Here is a 26,944-nt window from a genome sequence, read left to right as displayed (position 1 = left end):
GTTAATCTACCGAGCCAGCCAGGTGCCCCTATACTACATTTCTTGTATATCAACTCCTCCTAGAGAGGTATCAGGTTCTCTCTATATATTTAAATAGGAAAATTTCAGAATTTGGATAAATCATATTTATGGTGGTTATATTGAGACCTTGCTGATACTAATAACTTGCATGTCTGTTCCAATTTTGAATTTCTCTTCTTTTTTGGTAGAAATGTGAACAAGTAGCTGGGGCGCCTGGGTGGCTCAGTCAGTTAAGTGTCCGACTTCAGCTCAGAGCATGATCTCATGGTTTGTGAGTTCGAGCCTCGTGTAGGGCTCTACACTGACAGCCCAGAGTGAGCCTGGAGCCTGTCTTCAGATTCTGTGTGTGTCTCTTTCTCTGCCCTTTCCCTGCTCATGCTCTGTCTCTCTCTCTCTCTCTCTCTCTCTCTCAAAAATAAACGTTAAAGAAAAAAAAAAGCGAACAAGTGGTGAACTGGGTAAGAGAAAGTTAATCTTCAGATTGGATGAGTGAAAGTTTATTTTGCACGTGTCCTGTCCTTGTTTTCTCCTTTCAGGAGAGTCCAGCCCTACCCGACGAGAAGCTGTGAAGAGAAGAACAGCAGAATATCTTATGCGAGCAGAGAGTCTCTCTAGCCTTTATGGAAAACCTCAACTTGATGATACATCTCAGGTATGTCTTAAGTTTCATTTTATATTTTCTTTAGCTATTTTTGCTGTCCTGTCTCTTGGCTTTATTTATAACTACAGTGTTTGAGAATTTTGGTCTTTGGAATTTTACCAGTAAGATTTTAACGAGTTGTTGGTGGGAAGAAGGGCATTAAAGCGCGTCACCCAAAGTGGAATAACATAGACTTGCTTTCTCCTCTTTCTCAGCCCTTTGTTGCTTACTCTACCCCTAAAACTCCATGTGTAAAACGACAGTCATTTGTACTCAATTTTATTTGAAAATTTTAGGGTTAAATAATGGTTTTTGTGCAATCCTAGTACAGTTTTATTGATTTTGCTAAAACTAATTATGTAAACATAAGTCTTAGAAGTAGCTGCTATAGCTCCCCTGGAATTATAAAGGCGTAATTCCAGCAGGGAGATCTGTGTTATTTGGGACTATCCTTAGTCTTGTGTAGAAAGCAGGTGAATGCTTAAAACATCGGAAACATTGTAGTTGTTTATTACTGTTTTTCTGCTGTCTAGATTTGGCAAATATGCAACTTTTCTGTTTTTTTCATTATATATATTTTTCTTTATATTATATTCTTTATAAGTTTTTCTTTTTTTGGCTACAACTTAAAAATCATAGCTTCTAGAGATGGGAGAAAGTGCTTATTTTATAACTTAATTGATCTAAGATGTGAGTGGGCTTGTTCATATCCCACCTCTGCCCCTTGAAGCCAGGGATGATTGGACAGGACACTGGACTCCAGTCCTTAGCTTCAGTTTCTATGTCTGAATAATGAGGACAATAGTAATTCCTTTCTGAGTTATTGTTAGGATTAAATGAGTTAAAAAAAATCACTCAGATATGCAGGCGCACATGTGCATGCATGCATGCGCACACACATACACACACACACGCACACACGCACATGCACACACACACAAATCTTGCAGTGCAAGTCCTTACCTCATAAAAGGACCAGCTTATAAGCCAAGCTTATAAGAGTAGCTTAATAAGTTTTAGCCCTGTTTTTCATCTCCCTTCATATACTGCTTTGTATAATTTTTTCCATACTTTTTAATGCTTATGTACTTTTTGACAGTTCTAACGTGTATCAGTTTTCTAGTTTAAAAATAGCCCAATACTTCATCTTTATTCATTTGACCATTGAACTTTTTTGTTGCTGATTTTCTGAGCCCTTTTCATTTTGCATGAGATCTTTTAAAAAATGCAGTTATTAATGCAAATTTTCAGTGTTAAGTATTTGACCATTACTTTTGGAACAAAAAATTTATATTCCAGCTTAGAAGTAATATACTTTTGTTACTTGTTTTTTAAGTAAGACATCTGCTGTTTCATTTTCAGATTATTAGATATTCTGTCCTGTGCTCTGTTTGCTAATCTTTTCCTATTTTCCATCATTATTGTTTTAACTGTATGATTATTTTTAACTTTATTATTTTATCTTTTTTAAATGTAGTATTTATCTAAAGATTACTTTGAATTCAATTCTCATTTTCTGGGGGACTGACACCCCTCCGGTGTGCTGTCCTGACGTGTCCATTCTCAATTCCGTATTTGGGGACAGTTATCAAAGTATTAAGTAGGATGGGCCTCTATGAACTTACTTGTTTTGCTAATTCATCTTGGATGTAGATATTCTAAACATTTTAGAAAATTACTAGTATTCTATTCTTTCCATTACTGTTAACTTTGAATATTCTGCCTATACTTACTCCTTTGAACTTCCTATTTATGCAGCCCTTACTACAGTTTCCCATAATCACTTCTGTGAACAAGAATTTTTTTTAATGTTTGTTTATTTTTGAGAGAGAGAGAGCGCGCGTGCTAGCAGGGGAGGGACAGAGGGAGAATCCCAAGCAGGCTCCGTGCGGTCAGCATAGAGCCCATCATGGGATTCTCACCCATGAACTGCGAGATCATAACCTCAGCCAAAATCGAGAGTCAGATGCTTAACCGACTGAACCATGCAGGTGCCCCTATGAACAATAATTTATTAGGCAAATAAATAAATAAATAAAGCCTTCTGTAGAGCTTTTGACTTGGAGAAAGGAACCATGAAGTAGATCAGTCAGAAATTCCCTTTGAACATACCTTCTAATGAAAATAAAACAAAGAAAATCTAATACAAGAGAACTGGTTGTAATAGATATTAATTCACTAAGCATCTGTTAATACTCCGTATGTATACAGTATCAAACTTGATATACTTTGAAGTTATACAGAAGATAATGTCACAGTCTCTGCTTTTAGAAACCCTGTGTAGTATAATTGAAGACCCAAAAAATGTACCTCATTGAGGAAACGTTAGAGAGAACGTAAGCCATGTAGAATAACTGGAACTTGTATCAGAAGGGGTAAAAAGGACTAACTAGTGGTTCAAATTTGATATGCCAGCACTTTTTTCAATTCTTAGGCAAGGAGGCTACAGGACAGCTTTTCTTACTAAAACAAGATGTTTCTCTTTTATGGTTAGTATTTGCTTTTTATTTCACTTCTATGTTTTATGCTCTCAAACCTGACCGTTATTTAGGTCAGGAGCTTGCTCAATTATTTTCATATCTATTATTTAACTTAAATGACGTCTAGAGGTTCTTGATTAGCTTGATGAATTCATTATTTTCTTCTTTAACCATCTTTCGGCCTCAATTTCAACCAACACGACCGAGGATTGGTATAAATGATTTCTGAGGCCATTAGCTCTTAAATTCTGTGCAAAAGCAGATATTATTTGTCTTTTGAATTCATGGGCAAACATTTCTTTCTAGTATGGTTGATTGGGAAAATAAAAGAATCCTTTCTGGTTTTAAAATTTTTTGGTTGATTCTTGTTTTCCCCTTTGGTGCCATCCAGATCATGACTTACTCCACTTGTGTTTTCTGTGGGGATTTAAGCTTTTGCTTTACTGAATTTATTTATGAGACTCTTGTGGTAAAAATAAAAGTTCTAAATTTCCCAGTCATTGATGATAATATCTTTTTTCATAAAGGACAGAAAAGAGCAAAAGTCCTCTTTGACTCTTTGTTTTCTTCATTACTTTGTTATTAATAGGCTCTAGGAAATCTTAAGGGGCAGTTTTCAGGAAAAAATGAAATGAATTTTGTTTAAAGTAAAGGTAAAGTCTTAACTGACAGACACAGCGTTCTTTTTCTTTTCCTTTTTTAAATTTATTTTTGAGAGAGAGAGAAAGAAACAGAGCATGAGTGAGGGAGGGGCAGAGAGAGAGGGAGACATGGAATCCCAAGCAGGCTCTAGGCTCTGAGCTTGTCAGCACAGGGCCCAATGTGGGGATCAAACTCATGGACCATGAGATCATGACCTGAGCTGAAGTCAGACACTTAACCATCTGAGCTCCCAGGCACCCCCTTTCTCTCTTTTTTTTTAGTTGGAGAGGACTTTGAGTGATTTAAGAATTATTTTTTAAAATGTTTTTATTTTTTTTTTTTAAGAGAGCACAAGGTGAGGAGGGGCAGAGAGTGGGGGACAGAGGATCTGACGAGGGCTCTGGGTTGACAGGAGTGAGCCCTTTATGGGGCTTGAACTCACAAACCGCAAGATCATGACCTGAGCTGAAGTTGGATGCTCACTGACTGAGCCACCCAGGCACCCCAGGAATTAATATTAAGAGGGGATTTTCCTGGAAAATACTTATAAAAGCATTTTTGCTCTTTTTCGTTTTAGGAATTGTAAACTCAAGATCATGGAAATTTAGAAAAAGACAATAAATGGTAAATTTAGGACAAAATATTATATAGTTTCAAAAGTATGAATATATATTTTGTCATGTAGTTAAAGAAGGTATAAATGAATATTAATATGTAGAATGTATGCCTTTCCTGAATATTTGCAGACTTTTGAGTACAGTTACTATGATACTGAAAATATTTTTCTGTTGTATATTTTTGTTGACTGGTATTCTTGATATTTCTCAATTCTTCTTTAGAAAATATTTTACTTATTTATCAAAAAATTTTTTAATGTTTATTTATTTTTGAGAGACAGAGAGAGACAGGTCATGAGCAGGGGAGGGACAGAGAGAGAGGGAGACACAGAATTCGAAGCGTCTCTAGGCCCTGAGGTATCAGCACAGAGCCTGACATGGGGCTTGAACCCACGAACTGTGAGAGTATGACCTGAACTAAAGTCAGATGCTTAACCTACTAAGCCACTCAGGCAACCCTAGAAAATATCTTAAAATGAGTATGATGTCACCCTTAGTGAGACATAGACAAAGCAGAGATGGCATTCGGGGGCATTCCCCATCAGTAACAGTACTGCAGTGAAGACACATCCTTGAAATGTGGTGGAAGAGAGGCCAGGACACTGGGTTTGAGGATTACTAAGTTACCAGTGAAAGTCTTGGCAAAGCCAAAAATTTACAGATGAAAGCAAGTTCAGAAACTAGTGTAGCTAGCCATCAGGTTTTAGAGTGTACATTCTTAATGTGTTTTTTTGTAAAGTGCTTTCCTTTTATCTTCTCCCACTCCAAAATGGTGACTTACTCTTAGGTTAAGGACAGGTAGCTAAGCCTATTCCAAATGTGACTGGTGGACCAGTGGCATCAGCATCTCCTGTTACCTTGTTAGAAATACAGAATCTTAGCTTCTCTCAGACTGACTGAATCAGAATCTCCATTTTTAACAAGGTCCTCTGGTGATACACAAGCATGTTAAAGTTTAAATACTGCACTAACAGCTCGGTAAGAATGGGAGTAGATGTCATTGAGAAAAGGGAATGATACCAAGTGAAGACAACTGTGGGCCGGGTAGGAAACTTTAAAGAAACCAACCAAAGCAGGGATAAGCGTCACATAGCCCTTTGGAGAATGTAGAACAGAAATGGGAAATAGGTTTTACTAGTGTGTTAATTCCAACCCTCTGGTCATGGTTACCAAGAACACTGTACTGTGAGACAGAGGGTGACATTAACGGGGCTATCTGCCATGGGCTTGAATGGTTGAGTGGTATGTATTTGCCGTCTCTAGTTTTGAAGATTGTTGGTTCATCATACGTTCTTTTTTTTTTTCTATTTTTTAAAAAAATTTATTATTGAGACAGAGACAGACAGACCATGAGTGGGGGAGGGGCAGAGAGAGAGGGAGACACAGAATCCAAAGCAGGCTCCAGGCTCTTGGCTGTCAGCACAGAGCCTGACGCAGAGCTCAAACTAACAAACTTTGAGATCATGACCCGAGCAAAGTCGGATGCTTAACCAACTGAGCCCCCCAGGCGCCCCAATACTTTCTTCTATCATAAGATCCATCATGTACCCTCTACCCCTCCCCACCCACCGTGTTTAGTTTTGGTATAGATGAATATAACTCCTTGCTTCTCCAGGCATGTTCTACTATAGTAGTTAATACACGTAAGTGAAAATTTTACCTTTCTCATTAAGAAAATCAGCCACGTTTCCTAGAAATACACTGTATTCCTCAACCCACATTCCCTTGGCATTGGCTTGAGTTTCCTCAAATAATATTATATTATTTTATAAGTAAGATGTAATTCCTTCTTATGTATTTAGTTTTGTCATCTTAGACAAATTGCTTAACTTTGCCACTTCTCAGTTTTCTCATCTGAAAAAAAAAAGAGAACGTTGGACTTGATCTGTCTCTTTCTGTTCTTAAAATTCTGTGGATTTATATTTCCTTTGCCTTCTGAAAAAAGGAATAGATCTATAGGGATTCTACCCAATTTAAGTGCTGCGTATAAGGAATACAGGATTTTTATTGATGATTTTATTTCATGATCTTTCTTTGTTCATTTCTCTGATCTTAAACTTTTATAGATGGTTAAAGTGGAAAGAGAACTTTAATGATCACTTTGCCTTTGGTCTTTCCCCATTACAATTTCACCATTCCCATCTTTGCAGAAGTAACCTTACTAAATCACTGTTTTCATTAGGTTGTTTCTCATACAAAAACTTGTTTTCCAGACTCTGGAGAATATGGTCCAGAACTGTCATTCAAGGCCTGTGAAAACTGACCGACCCTAAATGTGTAATTTTTTCCCCTTTGTTCTACACTCTGAACATTTTTTTCCATACCAGGCCAGTTTCCTTCCAATTCTGTATATAATAGCCTTTTCCTAACCTAGTGTCAACATAGCATTTAAAATCATTTTTAGTTCAACTTCTTTCTGAGATCACAGTTTATCATATACTAGTTCAAGAGTCTGTCTTGAATTTTTAAAAAATGTTTTGTTATTTTTTAATTTTTCATGAATTTCCCTCTCTTTTCAAACAAGTAATAAACTTCTTAAAGCTAGGGGAGCATGCCTTTTGATGGTTTATATTCCTTCAGTTGTCATGCACATAGCGGGTGCATAGTAATCACTCACTGAAAGGTGCAGTTTATAAAGATTTTGTAGTTTGCTCTCTTTGCTGTTGAGATTACTATGGTGAACCAAAACCTTTCTTTGGAAAAACTGAAAGATCCGATAACATCAGTGAGTAAGAAGGCATAAGGTATAAATAGGAGGTATGGATGTTAGATGCATTTGGCCATATTTTCAAAGTTGAATGTAATGGATAAATTATCAATTATTTTAAGGTATTCTTTTCCCCCAAAACTTTTCCTTAACATTTCTCTTACCAGAAATCACAAGCAGTTCTTACTCTTCCTTAATAATAGAATAAAGAGAGATTAATATTTAATGATCAAAATGTGTTGTGGCATAGAAAGACTGCAAGCAATACAGTAAGAAGTTGGGGAAAATCACCTCCTCAGGCACACTGAAGTCAATATTTGCTTGCTAAACCTAAAAACAAACATTTGAAAGCAATTAGAATTGCAGCTTTTAGAAAATTTTACAAATGATAGTTTTCCCAGTTATAAATGACACGTGATTTATTTATGTAACCTCCTTCTCTCATTTTCTTCCTCTCTTTCTCCTTCCTCTCTTTTCTGCTTTCGCTCTCTCCTTTTGACTCACATGCTATGCACTGTTCCTATAAAGATGAATGGGGCATATTTCTTGTTCTCAGGGAGCTTTCTGTCTAGTGATATTGGTCTGTAAAAGCACTCCAGGTATCAAAAATGGTATTTCAATAACTATTAATCATGATATTTGATTAGCGAGGATAGTTTTCTTCCATTCACTGGGACAACACTGTTCCTGCACTTCTGATAGACTTCAGACAACAAAAAATGTCTTACTTTACTGATGGGGAAAAACTAAGACCAATGGGTAAGGAGTAAGGTTGATTCTTTTACTATGTGTGGTACTGAAATAGCTTTTTCTGTTTTCACTTATCTTTTTTTGTAGCCAACAGACCTAGTTTTCCACATTCACACATGTTGAAATATTAAAAATATTTTTTCTCTTATAAATCATTTCTTTTCTAGGCTTAAAAAACCTCAGTTGTAATAATTATTGGTTATGTGATGGAGTTTCTTAGTTTTTCACCATTAATGACAGCTCTTCTGGTTAAACTTGAATCTTCCAATCCTCTTAAAAAACCTAAGTGTATATTTATAAAGTAACATTAAAGGACCATAGCTTCATGATGAGAGAATGACTAGTGTTCCGTCTTTGTTCCAGTTTAATTGATTAATATGTTGTTTTTCAGTACCCCCTTCTAAATTACGCTTGGGCCATTGGGGTAAATACAAGGCTGTGATGGATAGTTGTCTTAGTTACCATTTGTGACAAAGTTTCATTACAGCTCTATAGTTTTGAATTGAATTACTTCTCTAGAAACTATATCAGCTCATTATTTTTTCTTTTTAAAATTTTGTTTTCTATGTTATCATGATTTATTTACTTGCAACTTTTTTCTTGCTTTTTCTTTTTGATTTTCTTTCTTTTTGATTTTTTTTTTTTATTTTACGTTACAGACAAACAGAAACTTCCTCCTTTCATCTTTCCATTCTCTGATTTATGATAAATTTAGTTTCCTTTGGCCTGGCATTTGCTTCAGCAGGCAGTCTTCCTTCAAGTACCTCCCTGATTGATGTATAATCTTTGATATCTTCCATTAGCCTCCAGGATCACTAAGTTCAAGGCCCCCTTGGAACCTAAGGAGCCCTGCCGAGGAGCTGAAGGCCTTCAGAGTCCTTGGGGTGATTGACAAGGTAATTCTTCAGTGTCTCTTCAAGAGTTCAGTCATAAATTGACTGCATGCTGACATTATGTCTTTGAAGCTTTGGATCTTAAGGATATGAAACAAAAGGAGAAAATGACTCAAATGCATCTGCACTTTAAAATAACAAAAGCAGAAAAGAAAAAGCTTTTATCTAAGCAATTCATGTAAGGTCATGCAAAATATATTTGTGCTAAAGGAGAAGGTACATATTTGTTGGCATTCATTTGAGTAAGGGGCTTTAGTTTTATAAACCTGCTAGAGCAGGGTGTAGATACACTTTTTGTTAGTTACAAAAACTTGTTAGGCAGTAGTTTTCAACATTAACTGGTATAGTCAATCTAATGATCAAAAAGAAAAATGGCACCCTCCTAAGACCCACCGTCTACTGAGTACTTACTGTGTGTCAGGCTTTTTGTATAAAACAACTTGCTTAATCCTTCTCACGACCCTGCTTTTTGCATCATGGTGGGAAAGTGATGTGTAGGACAGGGTAAATAACTTGTCCAGGAATCACATGGCTAAATTCGGGTAGTGATGGAGGTCAAACCTAGCTCTTTGTGACTCCAAAAGCAGTGGTTTTTTTTTTCCGGTACATACTTCACTCTCTCTGCACACCCCATCCTTTACTTTTGTATTTGGAATAAAAATAAAGCACTAACAGAGATATCTGCTATTGAGATTTTCCACATTTGGTGACATCTCACATAGGCCAAAAATTCATAGTACTGGCGGAGAGATTACAAGTGTAATTTAGTATTTTTAAATTTTTTAAATTTTTTATCTTCTTTTATTATTTTTGAGAGAGAGAGAGAGAGAGACAGAGCATGAGCACGGAAGGGACAGAGAAAGAGATGGAGACAGAATCTGAAGCAGTCTCCAGGCTCCAACCTCTCAGCACAGAGCCCGATGTGGGGCTTGAACCCACAAACTCTGAGGTCACGGCTTGAGCCAAAGTCTGATGCTTAACCGACTGAGCCACCCAAGCTTCCCTACAGATGTAATTTAAAAAAACCACATATGGGGTGCCTGAGTGGCTCAGTAGGTTGAGCATCCAACTTCAGCTCAGGTCATGATCTCGCATTTTGTTGGGTTCGGGCCCCACACTGGGCTCTGTGCTGACAGCTCAGAGCCTGGAGCCTGCTTCAGATTCTGTGTCTCCCTCTCTCTCCCTGCCCCTTGCCTGCTCAGACTCTTTCTCTCTCTCAAAAATAAATAAAACATTGAAATAAAATAATAAATAAAAAGTAAAAATCACACAATAAACCATTTTTAAATGTATTTGGTCAACCATCACCTACTTTTCAGAGTAAAAGAAAATGCTCTATTTAGTATTAAGGTATAAATTAATTTAGGCCTTTTAAATTTTTTAATTTTAATTTTAATTTTTGCTTTTTTATTTTATTTATTTATTTTTAAATATTTTATTTATTTTTGATACAGAGAGAGACAGAGCATGAGAGGGGGAGGGGCAGAGAGAGAGAAAGAGACACAGAACTGGAAGCAGGCTCCAGGCTCTGGGCTAGCTGTCAGCACAGAGCCTGACGCAGGGCTCGAACTCACAAACATGAGATCTGACCTGAGCCGAAGCCGGAGGCTTAACCGACTGAGCCACCCAGGCGCCCCTTTGTTTTTTTAATATAATTTATTGTTAAATTGGTTTCTGTACAGCACCGAGTGCTCATCCCAACAAGTACCCTCTTCCATGCCCATGACCCACTTTCCCCTCTCCCCACCCCTCATCAACCCTCAGTTTTCTCTCTGTATTTGAGAGTCTCTTGGGGTTTGCCTCCATCCCTCTCTGTAACTTTTTTCCCCTTCCCCTTCCCCCGTGGTCTTCTGTTAAGTTTTTCAAGATCCACACATGAGTGAAAACATATGGTAGCTGTCTTTCTCTGACCAACTTATTTCACTTAGTATAATACCCTCCAGTTCCATCCACATTGCTGCAAATGGCAGGATTTCATTCTTTCTCATTGCCAAGTAATATTCCATTGTATATATAAACCACATCTTCTTTATCCATTCGTCAGTTATTGGACATTTGGGCTCTTTCTATAATTTGGCTATTGTAGAAAGTGTCGGTATGAACATTGGGGTACATGTGCCCCTATGCATCAGCACTTCTGTATCCCTTGGGTAAATCCCTAGCAGTGCTATTGCTGGGTCATAGGGGAGTTCTATTGTTAATATTTTGAGGAACCTCTACACTGTTTTCCAGAGCAGCTGCACCAGTTTACATTCCCACCAACAGTGTAGGAGGGTTCTCGTTTCTCCACATCCTCACCAGCATCTATAGTCTCTTGATTTGTTCATTTTAGCCACTGTGACTGGTGTGAGGTGGTATCTTACTGTGTTTTTGATTTGTATTTCCCTGATGATGAGTGATGTTGAGCATCATTTCATGTGTCTATTGTAGGCCTTTTTAAAAATATTAACCATCTTATATGAAGCACCTCAGTAGTCATTTGTAACGTAATGTTCATTGACTATTTCTTGTGTTCTGAAGTATCAATGTGACTCGTTGCTAAAACTGAACAATATGCAGCATGTCTCAGGTGATTTAGATGGAGCTAATGGTTTGAGGTATTCCAAAGGGAACAGGAGGTTCAAGATTACATGAACCTCTAGGTGTCTTATTATTATAAGCATTGTTGTTCTCAAATTCATATAACTGAAATATTTCTTGAATCATGTTTCCATAGCTTTTCCAGTTTGGAGAATTGTCTGTTTGAGAGTACAGAGAAGCAAAATAAGAACTGAAGAGGTCCTAGGTTCTTGGATTTCTGTGCAAGCAAATATACTTTTTTGATGTGCAGTGTCTGCCCTTCTCTTTGATCTGTTTGTTTTGATAAAATATGACCTTTTATTGCTATTGCTCCAATCATGAGTGAGTCACCTTGAAGTCCTGTTAATAGCTATGAGTCTCATAGGTTTATCCAAACAAGCACTTTGAGCAGTGGAGGAATTCCGAAATTGTGTGCTGAGGCATAATTTGCTACCGTTTGTATTCTGTTAACCTGCGAAATATGTTTGGTGTTGAGAAGGTGACATTTAACTTTCCTAAGTAGAGATAACTAAGTGTGTATTTGGGAATTAATAAGTGTTGCAAATAATCTTTTAAAATTTATAAGTCTTCATAAAAACATGAATAGATTTTTTTAAATTTAAATTTTTAAAAACTGTTAACTTCTTTTTGAGAGAGAGAGAGAGAGAGGGAGAGGGAGGGAGAGAGAGAGAAGATCTGAAGCTTTGCTGCCCGAGTGCAGAGCCCTATGTGGGGCTTGAACTCACAAACCGTGAGTTCATGATCTGAGCCCAAACCAAGAGTCAGAGGCTTAACCGACTGAGCCACCCAGGCACACCCTCCGCCCCCTCCAAACTTGCATTTTTTAAAAGATAAATTACTTTCTGTTTGGGTTTTAGAAACTGGAAGAGTAAAAGAACAGTGTGGAATAAATTGAAATGGCTAGAAAATATACAAGATATGTTAATCTAGTGTATACAGACTATAGTTTGTCTGATTTTGCATCAATACAGCATATGTTCTTTATGAGTTATGAGTTATTTCGAGTATTATTGTTTATTAACTTAGAAAAATAAAAGTTCCTTGGCATTAGGATTCTACAGACTTTTATATAGAAAGTAGATAAAGCAAATTTGTTCATCAATCTCTATACCATAAGCTCCATGAGAACAAGTCTTGTCTCTCTTGTTCTTTATCTTCTCAGTGCCTAGAATCATGCTTGGCACCTAGTGGGTGCTTAATAAATATTTGTTGAAGGACTAAATTGAAACTTAAATAATTTTAAATACATCATATGTAGAGTGACACCTGCTGGTATGATGTGAGACTGTTCCTACTACCATTGCTCGAGACACTCAGGGATCTGTTCCCAGAGATACTAATGCCAGAGCTGTATCTTGGTCTAGTATTCAAAGGGAAATGAATCATTTCCTCTTCTTTAATTGAGATTACAAAGTCCATTATCAATATATATGTGCAACAAGGAATTTAAGCATTAGGACTCTTGGAATATAAATAAGCTTGTGAACATTCGATCAGGCTAGTGCAGACCCAACCCTCAAAATCATACAAAGAATAGCTTTAAAAATGAGGTATGGTTAACCTGATCAAAACGTACGTGTTCTTCCTAATTTTGGTGGGCTCTCCAGGATAGCGTGATTAAATAATGTTTGTTCAGATCTTGAGGGTGGAAGGGGATATTAATTATGCCAGGTCGAGGTGCAAGCTAAGATCTAGGCAAACCAGGATGTCTGGTTTTCCTGGAAAAAAGGTAGTGAAGGAGAAGACTTGCTTGTTCATATGCCCACAGGATACAAGCAGAACTAAATGAATGTAAGTTTTCAAAGTTTAGCTAACGATTTTGAGAATTAGGATTGGCCAAAGGCTGACTAGATTTCATCATACTTACTTGTTTCTTGTCATTAGAGATACTCAAGCAGAGGTTGAAGGGTCATTGGTGGGGATGTTGTAGAAGGAATTCAAGTGCTGGATGGAGTTTTACTTTAGATAAAGATTTCTTTTAGCCCTTAGATTCACTTACACATAATCCTCATGTAGTAATAGGAAGGGAAAGCAGAAATTAGCAGAAAACCGAAATGTGGTTGAAAAGGATGGATTGCTGTTGTTTTCACATAAATTTGTGCATGTGTGGGTGCAAACTTTTGTGATGTGCATGAGGTATATATGTATAAGGATTGGTTATGTGTAGGTAATTTGCAGTTGAGTTAGAAGTCTGGATTGGTCATTTAGTACTAGAATGCACAAGTGTAGGGAGGGTTTCTGAGAAAGTTCACTATTGTATAACATCTATTAAACATATAGGAAGGGCACCTCGATGGCTCAGTCAGTTAAGCTTCTAACTTCGGCTCAGGTCATGATCTCATGGTTTGTGAGCTTGAGCCCCATATCAGGCTCTCCACTGTCAGCACAGAGCTGGCTTTGGATTCTCTGTCTCCCTTTCTCTCTGCCCCTCCCCTGCTCACACTCGATCTCTCTCCCCAGAATAAATAAACAAACATGAAAAAAAATATAAAAGGATAAAGGAGTCTATAGTCTAGTAAACAGTAAAGCACTAATGGCAATTTCCAGGTTTTGATTCTGTGCTATAGCTATATAAAATACCGTCACTTGGAGAAGCTGAGTGAAGGGTACATGGGGCTCTACTATTTTTGCAACTTCCTGTGAGTTTTAAAAAGAGTTAAAAAAGAGAGGGGGCTAGGAAGACGCTGACTTGAACATGAGTAATAAAACCAAGATGTAATCCCTTCATGTCAGTTAACTCTTCTGGGTTGTGTGTAGCCAGACTCATCCTTGCATGTGGGTGTGTGCATGGTGTTTGCAAGGTCAGCCTGTGAAGATGACATGGCTGTGTTGCTCAAATTCATTGTCACTCCTTGAAAAACAACTTCAACAGGATGCTTTAGAAGTCATTGTAATAAGGATGCCGCACACTTTGTAAACTAATCATTATTTATTAAAGCCTGGACTTTACCCCTACCTGGTGGTAAAGAGGCTCCCGTTCCTTTCCCCACTGTGGTAGTGTTAGAGAATGGCTGGTAGAGAGTCAGGGTTGGACCACTACCCAGTGGTAATGAAGCCACCTCCCACCTGGGGTAGAGTGACGGCCAAATGAGGAGCAGGAGGGAGGTTCCCTCTGCTCTTCCCAGCCCGCCTGGTGTCAGCAGAGGCCTGATCTACTCTACCCAGCTGTACCAGGAGTGCCACTTCCCTCCCCCAGATATCAGTGAAGGCCAAACAGGGAACCTGAACTTCCATGGCTGCCTGGTAGTAACAGACTGATTATGTCTTTTCTCCACCAGAACCATGTCAGGGAAGGACTGCTAAAATAAAATACTTTACAAGATGCAGAGTCTTATATCTGAATTATCCAAGTTTCTATAGAAAAATCATTGAGAAGAGACAATCAACGGTTATCAACACAGGGATGACAGAGATGCTAGACTGCTCTGACAAGGATTTTAAAGCAGCCATCATAAAAATACTTCAGTGAGCAACACAAACACATATGAAACGAACAAAAAAATAGAAAGTCCCCACAATGAAATACAAATGGAAGCATTAGAACTGAAAAATACAAAGAAAGAGAGGTGGAAACAAACGTCAGTGAGCTCAACAGAAGAATGAAGGGACAGAGGAAGTAATCAGTGAATTTGAAGATAGGACAATAGAAATGACCCAGTCTAAATAGAGAGAAAATAAAATGAGGGGGAAGATGGGCAGTGACAGGAACCTATGAGACTAAATCAAAAGTTATAACATGCGTGTCATTAGGGTCACAGATGAAGAGGAGAAAGAGAGTGAAGGTAAAAAGTATTTGAAGAAATGATAGCCAGACATAAACCTACAGATTCAAGCAGGTAGATCCTAAAAAAGGATAAATCCAAAAAATCATAGCAAGGCACCTCATAGACTTCTAAAAACTAGATTAAAAAAAAAAAGAAAGAAAACAGTGCGAGGGAAGCAACACTACCTATAGAGGAAAAATAGTTTGAATGATAATGGATTTCTCATCAGAAAAAACCGTTAAGTCCATTAAAAATGGCACACCAGTTTTGAAGTCCTGAAAGAAGAGAATTGTGTCAATCCAGAATTCCATATCCTGTGAAAATATTCTTCAAAAATGAAGGGGAAATCAAGCCATTCTCAGATGAAGGCACACTAAGGGAATTTGTCACTAGTTAATCTACCCTGAAAGAATAGCTAAAGTTAAGTTCTCTAAACACAAAGGAAATATTAAAAGTAGCAATCTTAGAACATTAGGAAGGAAGGAAGAACAAAGGGTAAAATATGAATACTTTCCTTTTCCTCTTGAGTGTTTTTTTCCAAAAAGATTTTTTAATGTTTGTTTATTTTTGAGAGAGAGAGAGACAGAGAGACGGAATATGAGTGGGGGAGGGGCACAGAGGGGGAGACACAGAAACTGAAGCAGGCTCCCGGCTCTGAGCTGACAGTACAGAGCACGACATGAGGCTTGAACCCGCAAACTCTGAGATCATGACCTGAGCCGAAGTCAGATGCTTAATTGACTTAGCCACCTGGGCGCCCTTCCTTTTCAGTGTTCTTAATTATGTTTTATTGTTGAGCAAAAATTGTAACACTGTCTTACCTATTTCTGAATGTATGTAGAGGAAATATTTAAGACACATGTTATAAATGAGAGTGTAAAGGGATATAAGGAGAGGTAAGTTTTCTACACTTCATTTGAAATGGTAAGATGATGACACCAGGAAACAGAGATATTATGTAAATATAATAACTAGAGCAAACTCTGAAAAAGCTATATAAAGAAATACACTGAAAACCACTGTAGATAAACCAAAATGGAGTTATAAAAAATATTGAAGTAATACACAGTAAGGCATGCAAAAGAAAACAAACAAAAAGCAGAAGGAACAAACAGAAAATGTAAAGTAAACATTGAGGCAAAGAAAGCGATCAAAGTGAGAAAGGAACATTATATAATGATAAGAGTCAATCCACCAAGAACACACAGCATGCCTAGGTATGTATACACCAAACATCAGTTTGTTGAATATATCGTTGAATGAATACAAAAGAACATATCAAAATTGATGAGAAAAAAATGGATGGGACACAGCATAAGCATGCTGACAGACATTTTTATAACACTAAATGCTTATGTTAGAAAAGAAAAGTCCCAAATCAATAAACACTCTAAGCTCCTACTCCAAGAAACTAGAAAAAGAGCAATATAAACCTCACGCAAGCAGAAGGAAATAAAGGTGAAAGTAGTGGTCAATGAAATTGCAAATAAAAACCATAGACAAAATCAGTGAAACCCAAAGTTGGTTCTTTGCAAAGATAAGTAAAATTGATAAACCTTTAGCAAGACTGACAGAAAAAGAGGAGACACAAATTACGTTGTCACGTATGAAATAGGACATCATTACAGGTCCCATGGGTATCAAAAGGATAACAAAGGAATAGTACAAACAACTCTATACATGTAAATTTCATGATTTAGATGCAATGGACCAATTTATAGAAAAGTGTAGACCATTACCCAGTAAGAAATAGGTAATTTGAATAGCCCCTTTACTATGAAGCCAACTGAATTTACAATGAAAATACTCCTAAAATGAAATCTTGAGGCTCAAATGGTTTTACTGGGTAATTCTACCCAATTAAAAAAATATTTCTTTTTAATGTTTTTTATTTTTGAGAGAGAGAACAAGCAAGCATGAATTGAGGAGGGGCAGAGAGAGAGAGAGGAAGACAAAGAATCTGAAGCAGGCTCCAGGCTCTGAGCTGCCAGCACAGAGCCTGACAGGGGGCTTGAACCACGAACTGTCAGATCATGACCTGAGTTGAAACTGGATGTTCAACCAACTGAGCCACCGAGGCGCCCTCTACCAAATTTTTAAAGAATTAGACACCAATTGTACATATTCTCTTCCAGAAAATAGAAGATGATATAATTCCAGTTCATTTTATGAGGCCACTATTGCCCTAATAGCAAAATCAAAGACAGTACAAAAGAGAAAAGTATAGGCCAGTATTTCTCATTAATACAGGTACAGAAACTCTCACAAAATATTAGCAAATGGAAATCAGCAGTATCTAAAAGGAATTCTGTATTATGACCAAGTAGGGTTGATTCCGGGGATGCAAAGTTAGTATAGCATCTGAAAATCAATCCATGCAATCCAAGCACAGTATCAGAATAAAGAAGAAAAATCACACAGTCATATCAACTGATACAGAAAGAATCTGAAAAATTCAATACTAGTTCATTGTGGGGGGAGCCCTCTTTAAAAACTGGGGAAAAGGGGAACTTCCTCATTTGGCAAAGAATAGCTACAGAAAACTTAAAAGCTAATGGCATACTTCATGGTGAATGACTGGATGTTTTACCCTTAATACTGGGAACAAGGCAGACTCCTAGCATTTCTGTTAAATGTAGTATCAGAAGTTCTAGACAGTGCTCTTCAGCAAGATAAGGAAATAAAAGGCATATGGATTGGAAAGTGAGAAATACAGTTGTCTGTATTTGAACATGACCTGATGGTCTACCCATATAAAACCATGGGATCTACCAAAAATTGAGAACTGGTAAGTGAATTCAACAAGGTTGCAAGATATAAAATGAGCATACAAAAATATATTATATTTCTGCATACTAATAATAAACACAGAGAAAGTGAAATTAAAAATACAGTACATATGGGGTACCTGGGTGGCTCAATCAGGTAAGTGTCCGACTTCGGCTCAGGTCATGATCTCATGGCTTCTGAGTTAGAGCCCTCTGTCAGACTCTGTGCGGAGTCTGCTTCAGATTCTGTGTCTCCCTCTCTCTCTGCCCCTCCCCTACTCACGCTCTGTTTCTCTCTTTTTTAAAAATAAAATTAAAAACATTAAAAAAATACAGTACCTTTTACAGTTCTACTTGATAATACAGTTTTAACACAATTCTTACTAGATTCTCAGGAAGGATTGTGTGTATGTGTGTATGTAGGCGAGATTATTAAAAATTTATATGGGAAGGTATAGGAACTATAATAGGTAAAACAGTTTCATAAAAAGAATAAAGTGGGTATAATCACTATACTTGATTTTAAGAGTTGTATCGATAGAGCAGTCAACACTGTGTGGTACTGGCATGTCGGGAGACGTAAAGCAACGGAACAGAATAGAGAATGTAGAAATATCTCACGCATGGCCAGCTGACTTTTGACGAAGGAGCAAAAGTAGTTCAAAAGGAAGGATAGCTTTTTTTTAACAGAGTGCTAGAGGAATTGGATATCCATTGTCTAAAAAAAACCAAACAAATCTTGGTCCATATTTCACACCTTATATAAAAATTAACTCAAAATGGATCACGCATTTAAATGTAAAACATAAAACTTTTAGAAGTGAACAGGAGAAAATCTTTAGGACCCACGCCTTGGCTCATAGAAGTTTTAATCACGCTGGAAACCATGATCCATAAAGGGAGAAATTGATGAATTGGATTATCAAGATAAAAAACTTTTGGTCTGCAAGAGACCAATTAAGAGGCCGAAAAGATAAGCTACAGACTGGGAGAAATTAGTTGCATGTAGTGTAGACGACAGAAAACTCATCTAAGAGATGTATAGAATTCTTGAAACTCAACATTAAAAAACCCAAACAGTCCAACTAGAAAAGTATTAAAAGACATGAAAAGCCATTTCACCAAATGATATTGTAAATTAGCACATGAAAAGATGTTCAACATCACTCATCATTAAAGAAATGCAGAATAAGATCACAGAGGTATTTCTAAGCACCTATTAGAAACCTTTATTTGTGGAAACAACCAAACTATAGTAAGTGAACAGTTAAGCTCTAATTCATGAACACCATGTGATAGTACTCGTCAGCAAAGAAGAATGACCTGTCGAAACACGCGCCTGCCGGAAGAGTGCAGCAAGGGCGTTATGCCGAGCGCCAAAGAGCCGCCCCCAGATAACTATATGCTGTATGAGTTCATTTACATCCCATTTTCAAAATGGCCAAACCAATATTTCCCTTCCTTCATTTCCCATAGTTCATTCTGTTTAAGAATTGAGGTAGTATAGGACAAAGACATATAAAAGAAACTACTAATAAGGTAGACATGGATTAGTAATTATTGCTACAATTATTGATTACATATTACAGAGAAAGTGAGCTGCTTCATCGTGGCTCCAGACTTTCTGAGAAATTTTATTCTATTGCAGTCTTTAAGAAGTCATCCCCATGAATGTTACTTTGTAATAAATGTGTATTAATTTGTCATATATATAAGAAAATAATACATCTTACTACTTTATTGTTAGAATATACTTTAAATATGTAAGCATATTGTAAAAGTAGTTTACAATAACAATTCTCAAATTAGAACCTACAAATATAACCATAGTTTCAATATATTATAGTATATTCAGCCATACTATAGATATAGATATATTTATTTTTATTTTATTATTATTTCTTTAATGTTTGCTTATTTTTGAGAGAGAGTGTGAGCAAGGGAAGGGAAAAGAGAGAGGGAGACAGAGGATCTGAAGTGGGCTCCGTGCTGACAGCAGAGAGCCCAATGTGGGGCTCCAACTCACAAACTGAGAGATTGTAACCTGAGCTCAAGTGGGATACTTAACTCACTGAGCTACTCAGGTACCTTCAATGTAGATCCATTTAAAATAAAGTAGTCTATTACTGTGGTTTTGTGCATAACATGCTACTAATAATTTTGGTGCTGAAAACCTATGTTTGTAAGTACATAAAAATACATTTAAAAATCAATATAGTACCTTCTGGTTTCTGGTCTGCGTGTAAAGAGCTCGGAGCCTTCACTCCTTTCTGAGAAGATATAAAAAGCTGAACAAACAGAATAATCAACAACTCTCCTTAGATCCTCAGGAAGTGAAGCAGCAAATGGCTGCCCCCAGAATTGGAGAGACAGACATACAAATACAGAGAATCACTGCTTACATGGGAATTACTGCCTGGGTAGAAAACCAGACTCTAAATGGCAAAAAGGCTCAATGGGACAAGTCTGAGAGTTTAAAACTCCAGGGGATGCCCCCATACTTTTCTGACTTTTACCTTTTGCAGCTCTACCAGGTTCTCATAGTGAGTATTGGAGAAAAATTCCCTTAGGCTTCCATTGAGGGAGGGGGAAATACACCAGAGCATTCTATTCGTAACAAGGTTTGCCTTCAAGAGAAATGCTTTTACCACAACCTAACCTACTCTACTCAGGTTTTATTACAGCCTAACTGGCGCTGGGGTAGGGAAATCCCAGTTCAGCCAGCTTTAGCTCTGGGTATAGGGGAAGGGGAATACCCAAGTCTAATACCCTTCTGACCTTCTGGTGGTAGGGAAGAAAAATCCCCAACTCCAGTCCCCTGCAGCCATTTGATTCTACTTAAAGCTGGGAAAAATCTGATAGGAATTTATGAAGTTCACAGTCCAGGGCCACAGGCTTACTAATACGGAGACATAAGCATAGGACTGTAGAATTCTTTCTTTCCTCCGGCATCTTAGCACATTACTAAAGGCCTATTTATTGGAGTTCCTTTTACCTCGTACATCACATACAACTTTCAATAAAAAATTACAAGATATGCTAAATGGTAAACAAATAAATAAAAACCACAACAAAAACACAACAACAGTTTGAAGAGACAGCAAGAATTAGAACCAAACTCAGGTTGGAGGGCTGTAGGAATTATCAGTCCATGAATTTAAAACCATTATGATTAATATGCTGTATGTTGTCACAGAAAAAGTAGACAATGTGTAAAAACAGATAGGTAGTGACGCCTGGGTGGCTCAGTTGGTTAAGTATCTGACTCTTGGTTTGGCTCAGGTCATGATCTAGTGGTTTCATGAGTTCAAGGCTCTGTGTGGGCAGTAAGGAACCTGCTTGATTCTCTCTCTCTCCGTCTCTCTCTGCCCCTCCCCCACTCATTCTCAAATAAATAATCTTTAAAAATTAATTAAATAAATAAAAATAACAGATGGGTAATGTAAGCATAGAGAGATGGAATTTCTAAAAAGAATAAAAAAATGTTAGAAATAAAAAGTACTATAACAGAAATGAAGAATGCCTTGGTTGGCTCATAAGCAGACTGGACAGAGCTGAAGAAAGAATCTTTCAGCTTGAGGGTATGTCAGTAGAAACTTCCAAAACTAAAAAGCAAAGAGAATGAAGACAAAAAAAATGGAACAGCCAAGAACTGTAGGACAACTGCACAGGCATAACACACATGCAGTGAGAATAGCAGAAGAAGAAAGGGAAAGGAACAGTCTGCTTAACATAATAGTAACAAAACCTTCGCTTATATGTGCTTTGTATGTGATGTGTGCATATGTGTGCATGTGTGTACTGATATGTACTTATATGCAAGTGAAATGAGTAAGAGCAATGATATAAGGGGTTGGAGAGATGAATTAGGAATATTTTGCTTTTATAAAGTACTTACACTACTTGAAACAGTGTAGTGTTATTTGAAAGTGGACTTGGATTAGTTGTAAATGTAGATTGCAAACTCTAGGGCAACCACTAAAACGATAAATGAAAAAAAAGTATAATTGATATGCTAAAAAAAGGAAAGAAAATGGAATCATACAAAATGCTCAATTAAAGCCACAAATGGTAGAAAAAGAATGGCAGGAAAAATAGAACGAAGGCAGTGAGTAGAAGGCAGTGAAAACTGTGACAGGTATCCAGTTATATCAATAATCATAAACATGAGTGCTCCCAGTACACCAAGAGACAGAGATAGTCAGAGTTAATAAACAGGAAGCAACTCTTTGTTGTCTATTCAAAGCTCGCTTTAAATATGAAAGACACATATAGATTAAAGGTAGAGGGTTAGAGAAAGATTTATACCATGTTCATACTGATCCAAACGAAGTGGGTGTATCTATAATAATTCCAGACAGAGCAGACTTCAGAGCAAGGCAAATTATCAGGAATAAAGAGAGACATTTCATAATAATAAAGGGATCAATTCTCCAAGTATATACAATTCATAGAGGGTATGTGCCTAACACTGAGCATCAAAATACATGAGGCAAAAGCTGAAAAAAAACTACAAGGAGAAATGAGTATTTCTACTATTACACTTGGAAACTTCAACACCTATCAGAGATGGACAGATTGAGCTGACAGATAATCACTGGAGCATATACACTATGATCTTTTTATGTTTATTTATTTTGAGAGAGAATGTGATTGGGGAATGAGTTCATTCTCTCCTGCTCATTCTCTCTGTTTCTTTTTCTCTCTCAAAGTAAATAAATATACATAGACAATATAATATATATACACAGACACAGTAGCATTTATAGTACTTCAAAAAATTAAATACTGGGGCGCCTGGCTGGCTCAGTGGGTAGAGCATGCAACTCTGGATCTCAGGGTCATGAATTCAAGCCCTACATTGTGTGTGGAGCCTACATGAAAAAAAGAAAAGAAAAGAAAAGAAAAAATACTTAGGTGTAAATCTGACAAAATGTGTATACTATTTATATGAGGAAAACTACAAAACTCTAAGGAATCAAATAAAAAAAGAACTAAATAAATGAAGAGACGTTCCATGTTCATAGATAGGAGGACTATTAATGTCAAGATGTCAGTTCTTCCCAGTTTGATCAATACATTGAGTATAATCCCAATCAAAATCACTGCAAGTAGTTTTTTGGAAATTATTCTAAAGTTTTTATTGGGTGACAGAAGTCCAACCCAATACTGAAGAAAATCCAACACAGAATTGAAGGAAAAGAACAAACTCAGAGGACTGTCTCTACCCAAATTCAAGACTTACTATAAAGCTACACTAATTAAGACCTTTATGAAAGAATAGACAGATTCATGGAAGAGACTAGAGTGCCCAGAAATAGATCTACATGATTATAGTCTGGGGATCTTGGACAGAGGACTAAGAGCAATACCATGGGGAAAAGATAATCTCTTTAACAAATGGTGCTGGGACCCCACAGCCAGCAGACAGCCACATTTAAAAATGTGGACTTGCACACAGACCTTACATCATTCAATGAAATGAACTCAAAGCAGATCATAGACCTAAATGAAAACACAAAACCATAACAACATAAAACCCCTAGAAGATAAAATGAGAGAAAATCTAGATGACCTTGTATATAGCAATGACTTCAGGTATAGCACCAGAAGCATGATACATGAAAGAAATAATTGATAAGCTATACTTAATTAAAATTAAAAACTGCTCTGCAAAAGATACTGTCAAGAGGATAAGACAAGGTACATGTTGAGAAAGATTATTTGTAAAAGACATATAAGGAATGTTATCCAAAATATATAAAGAACTCTTAAAACCTAAATGAACAACTTGATTTTTTTTAAAAAGGGTAAAAGTTCTGAACAGATGTGTTCAGAATAACCAAAGAAGATATTCAGATGACAAATAGACATTTGAGAAGATACTCCACATCATACATCATCAGGTATATTCAAACTGAAGAAAAGTGAGATGGAATGGCCATAATTTGGAACATTGACAACACCAAATGCTGACAAGGATGTGAAACAACAGGAATTCTTTCATTGCTGGTGGGAATGCAAAATGGCATAGCCATTTTGGTAAATAGTTTGATGGTTTCTTATAAAACTATAAACATTTTTTGTTTGCTTTTTAGAGAGAGAGTGCAAGCAGGGGAGGGACAGAGGGAGAGAAAGAGTCTTTTTTTTTTTTTTTAAGTTTATTTACTTTGAGAGAGAGTGCGCACTCATGGAAAAGAGCAGAGAAGAGTCAGAGAGAGGGAGAGAGAATCCCAAGCGGGTTCTGCACTCTCAGTGAAGAGCCCAACACAGGACTTGACACACGAACTGTGAGTTAAGATTCAGGTGCTCAAATGACTGAGCCACCCAGGAACCCCAAAACTAAACATAGTCCTAACATTTGGTCCAGCAAATCCCTTCCTGGTATTTGCCTTAAATGAATTCAAAACTTAGGTCTACACCCAAACCTGCACATGGATGTTTACAGTAGCTTTATTCATAATTGCCAAAACCTGGACGTAACCAAAATCTTCTTTAATAGGCAAATGGATAAAGATACTGGATTATATCTAGATGATGGAATGTTATTTGGTGTTACAAGAAGTGAGCTATGAAGTCTTGAAAATGCACGGAGGAACCTTAAATGCATATTACTAGTGAAAAAAACCAGTCAGTAAAGGCTACATTCTGTATGAAAGGCAAAATTATGGAGACTGTAAAGAAATCAGTGGTTACAAGCAACTGGGAGGAGAGAGAGAGATGAATAGTGGAGACAGGGTTTTGTATGATATTATAATGGTGAATACATGTCATACATTTGTCAAAAACCATAGAGTATACGGCACTGTGAACGAACCCTAATGTAAACTGTGGAATTTGAGTGACAATAGTGTATCACTGTACATTCGTCACTTTCAACAAATATACCAGTCTCGTGCATGACGTTCATGGAAGTGGATGCTGTGGTTGTTTGGGGGCAAAAGGTATGTGGGATTTCTACTTTCTGCTCGGTTTTTTTTTTTTAATTTTTTTAATGCTTTTATTTATTTTTGAGAGACAGAGAAAGACAGTGCAAGCATGGGAGGGTCAGAGAGAGAGGGAGACACAGAACCTGAAGCAGGCTCCAGCTCTGAGCTAGCCACCAGCACAGAGCCCCACGTGGGGCTTGAACCCACCAACCGCGAGATCATGACCTGAGCTGAAGTCGGACGCTTAACCAACTGAGCCACCCAGGCGCCCCTCTGCTCGGTTTTATTGTGAACCTAAAACTGCTCTAAAATATTAAGTCTATTTATTAAAAATTTTTTTAATATTTATTCATTTTTTGAGAGAGAGAGAGCGAGAGAGAGCGCACAAGTGGGGGAGAGCAGAGAGAGAGACAGAGAGAGAGAGAGAGAGAGGGAGACAGAGAGTCTAAATTAGGTTCCAGGCTCCAAGCTGTCAACACAGAGCCCAAAGAGAGCCTCGAGCCCAGGAGCTGTGAGCCAAAGTTGGATGCTTACCCGACTGAGCCACCCAGGTGCCCCGTGAAGTCTATTTCACAGGAAGAAAATCGAGTGCTTTGGGTGGTTAAGTGTCTGACTTTTGCTCAGGTCATGATCTCACAGTTTGTGCGTTCGAGTCCTAAATTGAGTGGGCTCAAGCCCCGCTGTGGATGAACATGAGCCCCCAGCTGAGCCCCCTGCTCTCTTTCTCCCCCTCTCTCTCTGCCCCTCACTCACTTGTGCCCGCTCTCTCAGTAACAATAATGGTAATAATAAAAATAGAAGGGAAAAAATCAATATAGTAATTACCATGTTTGGTGAAAGCTTGTGGGGCCTTCACCAGTGCCTTCACCTAAAATGCACATAATAGTTGGTGTTCTAATTGTAAAATTACAAAAGGAGAAAATTGTGAGCAAACTGGTCCTGACAGCCAGTTAAGCTATTACAGATGTGCTTCAGATCACTGTACCTTTTTAGATGACTTTGAGTTTTCCTAAGACCGAACTCTGGATTACACGCTACCTCGTCTTCTTCTTCTTTTTTTTTTAAATGTGCTTCCAGCACAGAGCCCGACGCAGGGCTGTGAGATCATGACCAGAGCCAAAGTTGGACACTCAACCGACTGAGCCACTCAGGCACCCCTTTATTTTATTTTTTGAAAGAGAGAGACAGAGCATGAGCAGGGGAGGGGCAGAGACAGAGGGAGACACAGAATCCGAAGCAGGCTCCAGGTTCTGAGCTCTCAGCACAGAGCCCAACACAGGGCTCAAACCCACGAACTGTGAGATCATGACCTGAGCTGACGTCGGACGCTCAATCGACTGAGCCACTCAGGCACCCCTACACATTACCTCTTTTTGCAGATGAAGAACCTGAACTTAGAGATGTTAAGTATATTGCCTAGGGGCACTAACAAGTAGCAGAGCTGGGGTTTGACCCCAAGACTGTTTCTTTCCAAAACCAGAGATTTTTATAATTATTCAGAACTGTGTTTTATGTGATGATTATAACATTTATGTCCCTTATCAACTTCTTATATTTCAGCTCATTATTTCTTTAGCTTTCCTTTAAAAAAAATCAGTTGATTCTTAAATATAAATTAATATATGAATAATAACATTTTTAAAATAACTATAGCAATCAAAAACCTGCACAGTGACTAATAGGGTTTTGCTGTAACTAATTGAATGCCTGAGTCAGGGTCTCATTTGAACCTTACTAACCACCATGCCTTGCTTATTTCATAAGCACTTTGATGCTTTCAAATGATATTAGCTTAAAGGTAAAAATATTGAAATAATTATTATACTTATTGATTAAACTGTTAGAAATTGAAATATGTACCATTACCATGGTTTCACATTAAAATGTGAACCTCAGAAATTCTATGTGATCCAATTGGGAAATGTTATTCTAAATTATTCTCCTTAATGGTTTCATACTATACTACCATAACTGTAATTTATTTAATCAGTTCCCTATTGTTTGGCTCCTCAGGTTGTTTTCCTATTTTTCTCTGCCTGTGATGAATATTCCTAGAGGTAAATTATCTCCTATTATGATTTCTTTAGTGTACTTTTTCAGAGTCAGAGATCATGAGTCAAAGAATATACATGTGTGTGTTAATCTCCAGAAAT

General features: G+C 37.4%; 1 protein-coding gene across 8 annotated transcripts in view; it reads left to right on the top strand.

Annotated features, from left to right (window-relative positions):
• The window catches only part of RPS6KC1 (ribosomal protein S6 kinase C1), a 175,568-nt gene that overhangs the window by 88,324 nt on the left and 60,300 nt on the right, over nt 1–26,944 (top strand). For 6 of the 8 annotated variants that reach the window (XM_029935284.1, XM_029935289.1, XM_029935285.1 and 3 more), the window contains 2 exons: nt 558–673; nt 8,661–8,753. In XM_029935284.1, coding sequence (XP_029791144.1) covers nt 558–673; nt 8,661–8,753 — 209 coding nt within the window. Of the gene's footprint in view, nt 1–557; nt 674–8,660; nt 8,754–24,751; nt 24,807–26,804; nt 26,849–26,944 lie in introns of those variants that run through there. The other 2 variants (XM_029935288.1, XM_029935283.1) reach the window with 2 other exon arrangements.

This window comes from Suricata suricatta, chromosome 3 (genome assembly GCF_006229205.1).
Source record: "Suricata suricatta isolate VVHF042 chromosome 3, meerkat_22Aug2017_6uvM2_HiC, whole genome shotgun sequence".
Taxonomy (NCBI): domain Eukaryota; kingdom Metazoa; phylum Chordata; class Mammalia; order Carnivora; family Herpestidae; genus Suricata; species Suricata suricatta.
Note: the sequence above shows the minus strand (reverse complement) of the source record. Positions and strands in the feature narration are given on the sequence as shown.